The sequence below is a fragment of the Arachis ipaensis genome, chromosome B6 (genome assembly GCF_059453495.1).
Source record: "Arachis ipaensis isolate K30076 ecotype BB chromosome B6, ASM5945349v1, whole genome shotgun sequence".
NCBI lineage: Eukaryota > Viridiplantae > Streptophyta > Magnoliopsida > Fabales > Fabaceae > Arachis > Arachis ipaensis.
Genome location: NC_142441.1, coordinates 6,755,375 through 6,770,379, shown reverse-complemented (window position 1 = coordinate 6,770,379; position 15,005 = coordinate 6,755,375). Strand labels below are relative to the sequence as shown.

General features: G+C 37.6%; 1 protein-coding gene across 1 annotated transcript; it reads left to right on the top strand.

Moving 5' to 3' along the window:
• The first annotated feature begins 434 nt into the window (after nt 1-434).
• LOC107647996 (putative transcription factor PosF21) lies at nt 435-5,376 on the top strand. The gene is made up of 6 exons (XM_088490342.1): nt 435-925; nt 2,866-2,995; nt 3,130-3,192; nt 3,621-3,703; nt 5,103-5,215; nt 5,336-5,376. The coding sequence occupies exons 1-6, from the start codon at nt 435-437 to the stop codon at nt 5,374-5,376; spliced, it is 921 nt and encodes a 306-aa protein (XP_088346468.1).
• The last annotated feature ends 9,629 nt before the right edge of the window (nt 5,377-15,005 follow it).

Below are 15,005 nucleotides of genomic sequence, written 5' to 3'. Positions count from 1 at the left end.
AAAATTCAACTAACTTTAGTTTTATATTTTTAAATTTAAATCAATTTAAAAATTAAAAGTTTACAACAAAAACATATATAAAACATAAAAAATAAAAAGTGTTTGAATCGTCTTTCCACTGCGCCTAATTGCTACTAATCTGCGATTTCATTGTTATCGATTTCGTATGCATGATGCTTATTCTTTATCATTTTTAGAATTACCATTACTCGGACTTTCACGTTAGGCAATTGATTTTTTTTTCTGCTTTTTTTCCTTCTTCGATTCTTAGGCTGTCATATTTCGTGGAATGAGATATACTGGGGGGTTTGGAGTGGTTGGACTGTATTAGCTTAGCAGTAACATTGCAATTGCATAGTGTTCGTTAGGGTTGTGGTTCCAGGTTCTAGCCCAGACTCCAGTCACTTTGGTCATGGAATGTGGATTTAGTCACGATGCCCGATAATCCTCCAAGAAATAGGGGACACAGGCGTGCTCATTCAAAGATTCTAACCCTACCTGATGATATCAGCTTCGACAGTGACCTTGGTGTTGTTGGAGGCGCCGATGTGGCGCCGTTTTCTGATGACACAGAGGAGGACTTACTTTCAATGTACCTCGATATGGATAAATTCAATTCATCATCTGCGACATCAACATTTCAAATGGGTGAGCCATCTAATGCTGCTGCAGCTTCAGGTTTGGCACTCACATCAGGTCCTGCATCAGGAGGGCCTACCTCTTCTGCAGAGAACAGTGTCCTTGGTAACAATGAACGGCCTAGAGTTAGACACCAACACAGTCAATCCATGGATGGGTCAACAACCATCAAACCTGAGATGCTAGTCTCTGGTTCAGAATACATATCTGCAGCTGATTCTAAAAAAGCAATGTCAGCTGCCAAGCTTGCCCAACTAGCCTTAATTGATCCCAAGCGTGCAAAGAGGTATCGTTTCTGAACAAGTCCTATTTGTTTTGTCATTATCTTTAGCTTGGGGAGACTGAACCAATTATGGACTGGTGTGTGATTTTGTGCCTTATTTAATTCTGAAATTTAGATATGTTTATATACTGTATTTTGATTGCTGTAGTTGAATTTAGAAGCATTTATCATATACTGTCCTCACTGATGGTCCCAAAAAAGAACACAAAAAGTTTGGCAAAGACATGTGTACAAAGCGGATGAACCATGCTGACACCTATATTCATACATAGTATACTACAATTTCTTTGTAATCCACATTTAAGTAGAAACACTTGCATGATCCAAAATCTTTGGAAGTAATGCTAAGGGACTAAGGGGAAATGTGAGTCTTAGTTCATGTTGTAAATTTTGAGGTTAGTTTAAAATTAGATTCATATTTCATACATATAAATCCTAAAATTATATTCATGTTGTAAATTGGCTGTCCATTTTTGCAGAGTTATGTTTGGTGTATTTATTTTATGTAAGATAACTGAGTCGATTTATTTGATGTTTATCATTGAACTGAATTTTAATGAGATCTAGTATGTTATCTAATGATGGATGAATTGTTACAATGTTATATGCAAAATTAGTAGAATAATCAGTTTTCATTCTTGAATGTCCAAAGAGCATCTGTCTAATCTGTGTTCCAAACAGAAAATCCAAGATTTAGTTACTAGTCACGACTCTGTTACATCTGTTTTCTTTTGGATTAAGTTATTGAACTAAAAACTCAGATTTCCTAACATATAAAAAGGGTTAGTTGATACAAAAGATTTAATCGAAAGTTACGGCACTAAACTAACTTTAATCACAAGTTCCTAAATATTCAAATTATCAGCTTAAAACTAACTCTAAAAAAAGGGCCATGACAAAAGCATATAGGAATGGAATGATAGTTGAGGAAGCGTGCTATTTGAGAGTTAGCAGGATTTGAGGCCACTTTTTCAATGTTGGTTCCTGCTCCTACAGATGGAATCTCATACATTTGAGCATTTAATACCTCAGGTTCGAACTTCGGCTTATCAATAACTGTTCCAGAAGACATATGGTTATCGTTTTTTGCTTGAGAATGTAAGTTAATGACATTAGCTTGGTCAGGAACAGATTGAGAATACAAATTTTTCAGTGGCAGATTCTCTGTACTAACAAGATTCCTGTTGCATGGCCATGGCTCCATTATTGTTAATAAGTTGTGGCTTCAAAAGCATTTTCATCAGGTGTTCAGAAGAGATATTTGGCATTGAATTCGCGAGCTCCGTTGCACCGTTTTCAGGAACTCTTATCCATGGTCTTCGTATCAAAGTTCCCCAGTCATTTTCTGCACCAATCAACATTAACTTATCAGACACATGAAAGCTCATCGATATTTGAGGGAACACAGATCAAGTAACTAACCCAAAAATTCGGATTGTAATGGCCATTTTAGACTCGACATCAAAGAAGGAAATATAAAAAGGCTTTCATAATGGGTTTTTGGAGATTTAGCAAGCTGATTTCAGGATGTTTTTTATTTATTTATTTATATTTTACAAATTTGGACAAGTTGCAATCGTTTAAAGACTTATTTATGAGGCAATAAAAAATTCTTAGATTTAAAGAATGTCATAATAATGTCTTAAATGAGAGGCATTGTTGTATAGTTTTAACTAAAACTTTGAATTGTTTCCACGTTTTGAATCTTTACGCTGATTTATTATTGAAAGTATATATAGACATAGGGGATTTAAATTGTAGGCTATTAAAGTTGTTAGAATGGAATTACAGACAAACCTAGACAGGGGTAAAATGAATTTCATCGACCTTCTATGGTCTTGTCTACTCTTCATTACAATCAATAATGCTGTTGTCTATTCTACTGTGGTTAACCTTGAGTAACTAGCATATGTATTTCAAGAGTCTTTCCACTTGAATTTCAGGTCGCCAGTAGATTATTGTGATGCTGGTGCAGCAGTATCTGAAGATTATATTTCTGGTCTACAACGTGCTTCTAAAGGGATTTATAATAATGATGGTTCTCTAAGATATAGTACTACCAAACACTACAATGTGGAGCTTAAGTCTCTAAATGGATTAACACTATTCTTGAATGGAGCTTGCATTAATATTAGAAACCTCTGTTTATTTTGACTTGGTTTGTATTTTGCAATGGCAAAAATTGTGACAAAAGTTATACTTTTCAGGGCAGTGAAGGTGACTGTTTTTATGTTGTTGGTAGTGGAGAATTTGAAGTCTTGGCAACTCAGGTTTGTATCTTTGTCATTTGATTGCCGTATCGATTTTATGGATCTCTGTGATGGCTCCTCAACTATTCTTTCAAGCAAATACTGAAATTTATTCAAGCCAGAGGCAAAGGCAAGGATCATGGCATCTGCAGGCGTCCAAAAGTTCTAATTTTATTTTAAAAGCTTTCTTAGCAAGCAATTTTTCATTCATGATAAAGACAACTGACATAAACACTTACGAAAACCACCTTTCTGTTATTTCTAAAACCTAATCCAGCACTCCGGCTCTCTTGGCTTTGCCCCTTGCATAATCCATATGAAATCACGTTTTCAAGGTCTAGGACCATATCACAAATGTTGCTTCTACAAGCATTTCTAAAACCGGATTACTTTCTTTGTTGTGAACAAGATGTGTTAAAATTCTTGTTCTGTGTTTATAATAATGGCAGGAAGAAAAAGATGGGGAAGTAACCAAGGTTTTACAGCATTACACATCGGAAAAACTATCATGCTTTGGAGAGCTTGCTCTAATGTGAGTACTATCCATTTTTCCCCTTGTGGTTCACGCTGATTGAAGAAATTTTTTGTAACACAAAAAATATCCAACTATCAGGTCATTCAAGTTTACTCAAGTTCACATATTCGTTGAGGACTATAATCCAGCTGAATTAGTGAATTACTAAAATAGATATAATTCAAGTATAATGACCACGTGAGAAATTATTTTGCAATTCAATATTTTACAGAAGTTACACAAACAAGATGAGAAATTAATTGATAACAGAGAAAAAGTCTTTGCTGAGGAACCTCCATGATGTTGGCAAAGAAATGCAAGTAAACAATGAGAGTGGTGCCGTGAGCTGAAGCGGCGATAGAGCCGACGATGCCCTGAGAAAAAACCTTTGCTAGAGGAATTGGGTTCTTCTTTTTCTTTGACTAGAAAGGGAGGAGAACGATGGAGAACAACAAGGCGGATGCTGGTGCGTGCCGCTACTAAGTAAAGACCGACAGAGAGGGAGCACGGCTAGGAAGGGAGAGGGTGAGGATAGAATACTGCTGTCCGGGTAGGAGATTAGGAGTGAGGTTGTTCTTTATTAGTAGATTGGTATACAATGATGAAGAACAATTTTTTAGATATGTTCTTCTTTTTTGTATGAAGCGGACAAGAGAGATTAAATTAGAGTTCATGAGAAATAAAACGATTTTTTAGCGTATATGAATAATAAAATGTATTTTGGTTTTAATTATTAAATTGATTTAAATTTAAAAATATAAAACTAAAGTTAATTGAATTTTAACTGAATTAAAAGGATTAGGATAATTTTTGTCCAATATAAAAAACGAATATTTAAGTCTTTTGGTAAAATAATTTTTTTATTAAAATATAAGAAAAATTTAGTGATATGATATGTATTTAAAAAAATATCATTAATTAGTGACGTAGAAAGTATAATCCACATGTCATGTTCTAATTTGTCCACGATTTTATTATACCAGTACGTATGAATTTATCATCGTCTCTCATCGTCTCCCTCTCTCTCACACACACTGAAACCTGCATTTTTCATTTCCAACTATTTTTCGCACAATGGTCTCTCATCATCTCCCTCTCTCACACACACATACTATGTAAGTTGTATTCTTCATTTCCAATCATTTTTCACACAGTGGTTTCTCATCGTCTCCATCTCTCTCACACACACACACACACACACACACACACACACACACACTGTGTAAGCTGCATTTTTCATTTCCAACCATTTTTCGCACAGTGGTCTCTTATCGTCTCCCTCTCTATCTCTCACACACTGTGTAAGATGCATTCTTCATTTCCAACCATTTTTCACACAGTGGTCTCTCATCATCTTCCTCTCTCTCACACACACTGTGTAAGCTGTATTCTTCATTTCCTAACATTTTTCATACAGTGCTCTCTCATCGTCTCCTCTCTCTCACACACTGTGTAAGCTGCATTTTTCATTTCCAATTATATTTCGCACATTGGTCTCTCATCATCTCCCCCCTCTCTCTCACACACTGTGTAAGCTGCATTCTTCATTTTAAACTATTTTTCGCACAGTGGTCTCTCATTGTCCCCCTCTCTCTCTCTCTCACACACTGTGTAAGCTGCATTTTTCATTTCCAACCATTTTTTGCACAGTGGTCTTCATCGTCTCCCCTTCTCTCACACACACTGTGTAAGTTGCATTCTTCATTTTCAACCATTTTTCACATAGTGGTCTCTCATCGTCTCCCTCTCTCTCTCACACACACTGTGTAAGCTGCATTTTTTATTTCCAACTATTTTTCGCACAGTGGTCTCTCATCGTCTCCCTATCTCTCTCTCTCTCTCTCTCTCTCTCTCTCTCTCTCTCTCACAAACTGTGTAAGCTGCATTTTTCATTTCCAACCATTTTTCGCACAATGGTCTCTCATCGTCTCCCTCTCTCTCACACACACACTGTGTAAGCTGCATTTTTTATTTCCAACCATTTTTCGCAAAGTGGTCTCTCATCGTCTCCCCCTCTCTCCTTCACACACTGTGTAATTTGCATTCTGCATTTCCAACCATTTTTTGCACAATGGTCTCTCATCGTCTCCCTCTCTTTCTCTCACACACACACACACTGTGTAAGCTGCATTTTTCTTTTCTGACCATTTTTCGCAAAGTGGTCTCTCATCGTCTCCATTCTCTTACACAAACTGTGTAAGCTGCATTCTTCATTTCCAACCATTTTTCATACAGTGGTCTCTCATCGTCTCCCTATCTCTCACACACACTGCGTAAGCTGCATTTTTTATTTCTAACCATTTTTCGCACAGTGGTCTCTCATCGTCTCCCTCTCTCTCACACACACTGTGTAAGTTGCATTCTTCATTTCCAACAATTTTTTGCACAGTGGTCTCTCATCGTCTCTATCTCTCTCTCACACACACTGTGTAAGATGCATTTTTCATTTCCAACTATTTTTCGCACAGTGGTCTCTCATCATCTCCCAATCTCACACACACACTGTGTAAGATGCATTCTTCATTTTCAACCATTTTTCGCATAATGGTCCGTCATCGTCTCCCTCCCTCTCTCACACACAGTGTAAGCTACTTTCTTCATTTCTAACCATTTTTCGCACATTGGTCCATCATCATCTCCCTCTCTCTCTCTCTCTCTTTCTCTCTTTCTCTCTCTCTCTCTCTCACACACAGACTGTGTAAGTTGCATTCTTCATTTTCAACCATTTTTCGTACAGTGGTATCTCATCGTCTCGCTATCTCTCACACACACACTGTGTAAGCTGCATTCTTCATTTCCAACAATTTTTCGCATAGTGGTCTCTCATCGTCTTCCTCTCTCTCACACACACACTTTGTAAGTTGCATTCTTCATTTCCAACCATTTTTTGCACAACAGTCTCTCATCGTCTCCCCCTATCTCTCTCTCTCTCTCTCTCACATACTGTGTAATCTGCATTCTGCATTTCCAAATTTTTTCGCATAATGGTCTCTCATCGTCTCCCTCCCTCTCTCTCCCACACACACTGTGTAAGTTGCATTTTTCTTTTCCTACCATTTTTCACACAGTGGTCTCTCATCGTCTCCCATTCTCTCACACACACACACTGTGTAAGCTGCATTCTTCATTTCCAACCATTTTTCGCACAGTGGTCTCTCATCGTCTCCCTATCTCTCACACACACTGCGGAAGCTGCATTTTTTATTTCCAACTATTTTTCGGACAGTGGTTTCTCATCGTCTCCCTCTCTCACACACACACTGTGTAAGTTGCATTCTTCATTTCTAACCATTTTTCGCACAATGGTCTCTCATCGTCTCTATCTCTCTCACACACACACACTGCGTAAGCTGCATTTTTCATTTCCAACTATTTTTCGCACAGTAGTTTCTCATCGTCTCTCACTCTCAAACACACACTGTGTAAGCTGCATTCTTTATTTTCAACCATTTTTCATACAGTGGTTCGTCTTCGTCTCCCTCCCTCTCACACACACACACTATGTAAGTTGCTTTCTTCATTTCCAACCATTTTTCGCACAGTGGCCCCTCATCAACTCCCCCCTCTCTCTCTCACATACTGTGTAAGTTGCATTCTTCATTTCAAACCATTTTTCGCACAGCGGTATCTCATCGTCTCCCTCTCCCTCTCACACACTGTGTAAGCTGCACTTTTCATTTCCAACTATTTTTCGCACAGTGGTCGCATCGTCTCCCTCTCTCTCACACATTGTGTAAGCTGCATTCTTTATTTCCAACCATTTTTCACACAGTGGTCTCTCATCGTCTCCTTCTCTCTCTCACACACACACATTGTGTAAGCTGCATTCTTAATTTCCAACCATTTTTTGCACAGTGATCTCTAATCGTCTTCCTCTCTCACACACACACTGTGTCAGCTGCATTCTTCATTTCCAACCGTTTTTCGCACAGTGGTCTCTCATCATCTCCTTCTCTCTCTCACCCACACTGTGTAACCTGAATTCTTCATTTCCAACTATTTTTCGCACAGTGGTCTCTCATCGTCTCTCTCTTTCTCACACACACACACACACACACACACACACACACTGTGTAAGCTGCATTTTGCATTTTTAAGTACTTTTCGCACAGTGGTCTTTCATCGTCTCCCTCTCTCTCACACACACACACTGTGTTAGCTGCATTCTTCATTTCCAACCATTTTTCGCATAGTGGTCTTTCATCGTCTCCCTCTCCCTCACACACACACACACACACACTGTGTAAGCTGCATTCTTCATTTCCAACTATTTTTTGCACAGTGGTCTCTCATCGTCTCCCTCTCTCTCTCACACACACTGTGTAAGCTGCATTCTTCATTTTCAACTATTTTTCGCACAGTGGTCTCTCATTGTCTCCCTCTCTCTCACACACACACACTGTGTAAGCTGCATTCTTCATTTCCAACCATTTTTCGCATAGTGATCTCTCATCGTCTCCCTCTCTCTCTCACACACACTGTGTAAGCTGCATTCTTCATTTTCAACTATTTTTCGCACAGTGGTCTCTCATCGTCTCCCTCTCTCTCACACACACACTGTGTAAGCTGCATTCTTCATTTCCAACCATTTTTTGCATAGTGATCTCTCATCGTCTCCCTCTCTCTCTCACACACACTGTGTAAGCTGCATTCTTCATTTTTAACTATTTTTCGCACAGTGGTCTCTCATCGTCTCCCTCTCTCACACACACACACTATGTAAGCTGCATTCTTCATTTCCAACCATTTTTTGAACAGTGGCCTCTTATCGTCTCCCTATCTCTCACACACACTATGTAAGCTACATTCTTCATTTCTAACCATTTTTCGCACAGTGGTCTCTCATCGTCTCCCTCTCTCTCTCACACACACATACTGTGTAAGCTGCATTCTTCATTTCCAACAATTTTTCGCACATTGGTCTCTCATCGTCTCCCTCTCTGTCTCACACACACACATACACTATGTAATCTGCATTCTTCATTTCCAACGATTTTTCGCACAATGGTCTCTCATCGTCTCCCCCTCTCTCTCACACACACACACTGTGTAAGCTACATTTTTCATTTCCAACCATTTTTTGTACAGTGGTCTCTCGTCGTCTCTCCCTTTCTCTCACACACACTGTGTAAGTTGCATTCTTCATTTCCAACTATTTTTAGCACAGTGATCTCTCATCGTCTCCCTCTCTCACTCACTGTGTAAGCTGCATTCTTCATTTCTAACCATTTTTTGCACAGTGGTCTCTCATCGTCTCACTCTCTCTGTTACACACACTGTGTAAGCTGCATTCTTCATTTCCAACCTTTTTTGCACAGTGGTCTCTTTTCACACAGTGGTCTCTCATCGTCTCCCTGTCTCTCTCACACACATTGTGTAAGCTGCATTTTTCATTTCCAACCATTTTTTGCAGTGGTCTCTCATCGTCTCCCTCTTTCACACACACTGTGTAAGCTGTATTCTTCATTTCCAACTATTTTTTCGCAGAGTGGTCCCTCGTCGTCTCCTTCACTCTCTCACACACACTGTGTAAGCTGCATTTTTCATTTCCAACCATTTTTCGCACAGTGGTCTCTTATTGTCTCCCACTCTCTTACACACACTTTGTAAGCTGCATTCTTCATCTCCAACCATGTTTTGCACCCTCTTTCTCTCACATACATTCTGTAAGCTGCATTCTTCATTTTCAACCATTTTTTGGGCAATAGTCTCTCATCGTCTCCCTCTCTCTCTCTCACACATACTGTGTAAGCTGCATTTTTTATTTCCAACCATTTTTCGCACAGTGGTCTCTCATAGTCTCTCTTTCTCTCGTGTACACACTGTGTAAGGTACATTTTTCATTTCGAACCATTTTTCGCGCAGTGGTCTTTCATCGTCTCTCTTTCACCTACACACTATGTAAGCTGCATTCTTCATTTACAACTATTTTTTTTTTTTGCACAGTGGTCTCTCATCCTCTCCCTCTCTCTCAACACACGATGTGTAAGTTGCATTCTTCATTTTCAACTATTTTTCGAACAGTGGTCTCTCATTATCTCCCTCACACACACACACACACACACACACACACACACATACACACACACACACACACACACACTGTGTAAGATGCATTTTTTATTTCCAACCATTTTTTGCACAGTGGTCTCTTATCGTCTCCCTCTCTCTCTCTCACACACTGTGTAAGCTGCATTCTTCATTTCCAACAATTTTTCGCACAGTGGTCTCTTTTCACATAGTGGTCTCTCATCATCTCCTTCTCTCACACACACACATACACTGTGTAAGCTGCATTTTTTATTTCCAACCATTTTTCGCAGTGTGGTCTCTCGTCGTCTACCTCTCTCTCACACACACTGTGTAAGCTGCATTTTTCATTTCCAACCATTTTTCGCACAGTGGTCTCTTATCGTCTCACTCTCTCTCTCTCTCACACATTGTGTAAGCTGCAATCTTCATTTCTAACTATTTTTTGCACCCTCTCTCTCACACACACTGTGTAAGCTGCATTTTTCATTTTCAACAATTTTTTGATCAATGGTCTCTCATCGTCTCCCTCTCTCTCTCTTTCTCTCTTACACACACTGTGTAAGTTGCATTTTTCATTTCCAACTATTTTTTGCACAGTGGTCTCTCATCGTCTCCCTTTCTCTCACACACACACTGTGTAAGCTGTATTCTTCATTTCCAACCATTTTTCATACAGTAGTCTCTCATTGTCTCCCTCTCTCACACACACACAATGTGTAAGCTCCATTTTTCATTTCGAACCATTTTTTGCACAGTGATCTCTCATCGTCTCTCTCATACACACGGTGTAAGTTGCATTCTTCATTTTCAATCATTTTTCGTACAGTGGTCTCTCATCGTCTCCCTTTCTCTCTCTCACACACACACTGTGTAAGCTGCATTTTTCATTTCCAACCATTTTTTGCACAGTGGTCTCTCATCCTCTCCCTCTCTCTCTCTCTCACACACACCGTGTAAGCCGCATTCTTCATTTCCAACTATTTTTCGCACAGTGGTCTCTAATCGTCACCCTCTCTCTGTCTCTCTCACACACACACCGTGTAAGTTGTATTTTTTATTTTCAACCATTTTTCGCACAACGGTCTCTCATCGTCTCCCTCTCTTTCTCACACACACACACTGTGTAAGCTGTATTTTTTATTTCTAAAGATTAATAAAGTGAGTGACTATGAAACTGACGTTTTTTATTGTACAATGCATAAATTTAAAAAATATTTTCTTATTATTAAAATTTGATAATTTTATGAATGACTATATCTTTTTAAAAAGTAAAAAAATTTAGAGCTTTGATTTTTTTTACATTTTCTAAATTATTTATTTAAATATTGTCAAAAAAATTTATATTTGATAGATAACTCATTTACTAAATATGAAGTTTTTTTATTACTTAAAAAAATATAATATTTATGAATTATTTTTGTTGTATTTTTAAATTTTTTAAAGACTGTTTTGTTGATAATATTTTTGAAAATATATTTTAGAGTAAAATTATTAACATCATATTATATTTTTTACTTCAATCAATATTTTTTATATGATACAATATTATTTTTTTAAATAATTTATTTTGGCATAAGGATAAGAACTAAAACTATTTTTTTTCCTTTGATTCCAGGATCAATCTGAAAATGAAGTAGTTCATTCATCTCTCGAATCGTCACATCACTCTTATCACACAGCAACCTCAAACCAACTACCGATATGTTAAAATTTTTTAGAATATTAGAACGGATTAGTTTAAGGTCTGGTTCGTCAGTCAGTTTGATCTAGTTTTAACAACTGTATTCTAAGGCATATCATCACAAATATAGATAATTTTTTATATCCACACCATAGTCACTCTCTAAAAGATATTAAATATTTTTAGTGGTAAATATTAATTTATTTCGTAAATACGAAAGAGAATAGTAATAGTCCTTTCCTTTCTAAATACCATGGAATAACACTTTTAATTTCTTTTTTCAATTTTAGTTTTAATTTATTATTGCTTTTCTGTATTTTAAGTTAATTAGTTTGGTCATATTTATTTGAAAGTACCAAAAATAAGAATAAGAACTAAAACTATTATATTTTTTATTTCATTTGATTTCAGGATGATGTAGTTTATTTATCTTCTATTATCATTAGATTATCATAAGTTCATAATTTGGATGCCAGATATTGTTCTATTATTGAAGATTGCTACAGTAACTTTTTAGAAGGAATACTTACTATAACTATCCAACTTTTATATTTAAACTAGAACAGGGATTTTAGAAGGAATACTTACTATAACTATCCAACTTTTATATTTTAAACTAGAACAGGGATCTGTGTTACGTACGGGCATGAATAAAATAACCACATGCAATTATTCTCTATGCAAAGCTAATTGATGAATATAAATGATATAGCTTTAAATAAAAAAATTATATTCTATGGCATAACAATCACTGAATCATATAGTGCCTGAATTACTTTCACCATTAAAATATAAAGAGTATGGAATCATAAAACATTATTAAAAACCTGTCTGAAGATAACAAAGTATAATATTACTTCCTAGACAGTCTTTTCTTGGATTTAATTTTAGACAGAGCAAATGTAATAATAAATTAAATAGTATTTACATTATTTGTTAGATTAACAATAGTTTATTAAGGAGATGATATATCATATATAATACAATAATAAAAAGAATAATATATTCATAAACAAATATATGCAACCATGAAACACATAATGTAAGTTATGTTCATAGTTAATTACTATAATAGAAAGAAAATTGTAAAAAAAAAATAGAAACTAAAAAATTTATCACAAAATAAACAAGGGTCACTCTCCGGTACAGATGCAAGTTGATACAGATATATAGAAATTTTTTTTGCTTCACTACCAGATCGACACGTGGCTTTGGCAAATGCAAGTTGGTACAGGTGTTGGCAGGGCTTGTCGGGTGTGGATGGTAGCTATGGTTGAGCCAAGGCTGTCTATGTAAATTTTAGCTGTTGGACATCTGGAGTGGGCTTTGGCAGCAATAAATTAGATATCCCAACAGATGAATTGGACCTCAAATATTTTACATTTTGTTAACGGGATAGAAAAAATAATTAAAAATCCATGTTTCACAGTAACAATAGAGCCTCAATACTTTTGTTGAGGGAAACATGCTTAGATCTTTTCTGAGGGTCAGAGTGGAGATAAACATTCAAGCACCATTAAAAACTGGATTTTGGTTTAAAAGGAATGATGGAAGCCATTCATGGGCTGAATTCAAATACGAAAAACTGTGTGATTATTGTTATAAGTGTGGGAGGATTGGACATGACAAAAGAGCATGTGAGGAGGAGCTACTGAGATCATTAGTAAACCCAGAAATCCCTAGATATGGGCCTGAACTCACAACTCCAGGGCTGAGATCAATAGAGAATGAGGCAAGAAAGGCAGGGATAAGGAGGAGGAAGGAGGAACAGAACAACTGGGTGGAGGAGCTATGGGAGGCGCGTGAAAGAAGCTGACAAGGTAGGGAGTGGCTGAAAAGACAAGCACAGAAAGACAGAGGGGAGTCAGGCCTAAGAAGTGTGAGAAGCTCTCAAGCTAGTGCCTCTGCCAAATCTTGGGACAGATTAGCAAATCCACAAGAACAAATGGGGGAGAGACAAGTGGCAATACAAGAAGTGCAAGATCAAGATAAAGGGGCTGATGATTATGGAGTGAACGGTGAGAAGCACAATAATATCTTTGGTTCAAAAGATGATGGGACAGCAAATCACAAAAAAGGAAAGAAGGAAGAGGCTACCCCACAAAACCAGCAGGCCAGTGAGTCAGTATCAATGGGAAACGTGAAGGAGGCCAAAGGAAAAGAAAAGGCAGAATACAATGTGGAGGATAGCAGCAGGATTCCTAGGAAGCATAATGAAAAAAGTGGGCCAAGCATAAGAAGAACAGTCATTACAAAAAGAGGAGCATGGGCTTTCACTAACCAGAGGCCCAATAGAAATGGACAACAGGTTAAAAGTGGGCCAATTGAAGAAGAAAGGAACCTTACCATTAGAGAATTATTGAAGGAGTTCAACAAGAACATGGCTGAAGAAAAAAGGAAGAAAATCACAGAAGAAGAAGTAGAAGAGGAGGTCCACAATAGAAACAAAATGGACATAGATGGATTAATGAGACAATACAAAATAAATGAAAGAGAGTCAGAACAGAGAGGCAAGCAGATAGTTACAGAGAGCGAAGGAGGCTTCTATTATGTAGAACTAGAAGAAGAAGAGAAAATAGAGCAGAAAAACAGCAAAGCAATAGTAGTGGCCAGAGAATATGAAACAGAACTTGTTCAAAGAATGGAGGAAAAATTACAGCTTAAAAGAGGAAGAGAAGAGAACCCACTGGAGCAGACTGCAGGATTTGGGATGGAAGAAGAGGAAGCCAAGCAGATGTGGAGGGCCAATAAGAAGAACAAATGGAGCAGAAAAGCAACAGAAGGAGGAGCTCATGGGGAAGGACCACAGATCAGACATGACTTAGAAGACTCAATGGCTGAGGAGGCGAGCCTACACATGCCCCCAACTCAACCATGAGCATAATAAGCTGGAACTGCCGCGGGGTAGCGGCTCCCGCGACAGTTTCTGAACTGCACAGCATGTGCAAGCAACTGAAGCCTGCAATAGTGTTTCTAATGGAGACTAGAGCTAGAGAAAGTACTATTAAGAAGTTAAAAAGAAGATTACATTTTGAGCATGTATTTCACATAGAACCCCGGGGGCTGTCCGGAGGGCTATGCCTTTTATGGAATGAAATATATAATATTAATATTTACTTCTGGAGTGATAACCATATAAAAGCCCGTATTGATGACAGAAAAGGAAAAATATGGGAGTGCAATTTCATATACGGAAACCCATGTTTTGGAAGGAGAAAAGAGCAATGGAGAGCTATCACAGTGAACAACAACAACAAAGGGGAACCACAACTATTCATTGGGGATTTCAATGACATTTTAAGCCAAGAAGAGAAAATAGGCCTACATCCAAAGCCACAAAGTCGGGTAAGGGAATTCAGGAAGTTTGTAGATATGAACTATCTTATGGACTTAGATATTAAAGGAGGAAGATTCACATGGTTCGGAAATCCGAGGAATGGATTTATCACAAGGGAGAGGATAGATAGGGCATTAGTCAATTGGGAATGGAGAGTCTTATATCAACAGGCATCACTCAAAGCTTTGCCGGCTATTAGTTCTGATCATTGCCCATTAGTGTTGGACATAAATCAGGTTCAAAAGATAGAGAAGAGCTTCAAATTTGAG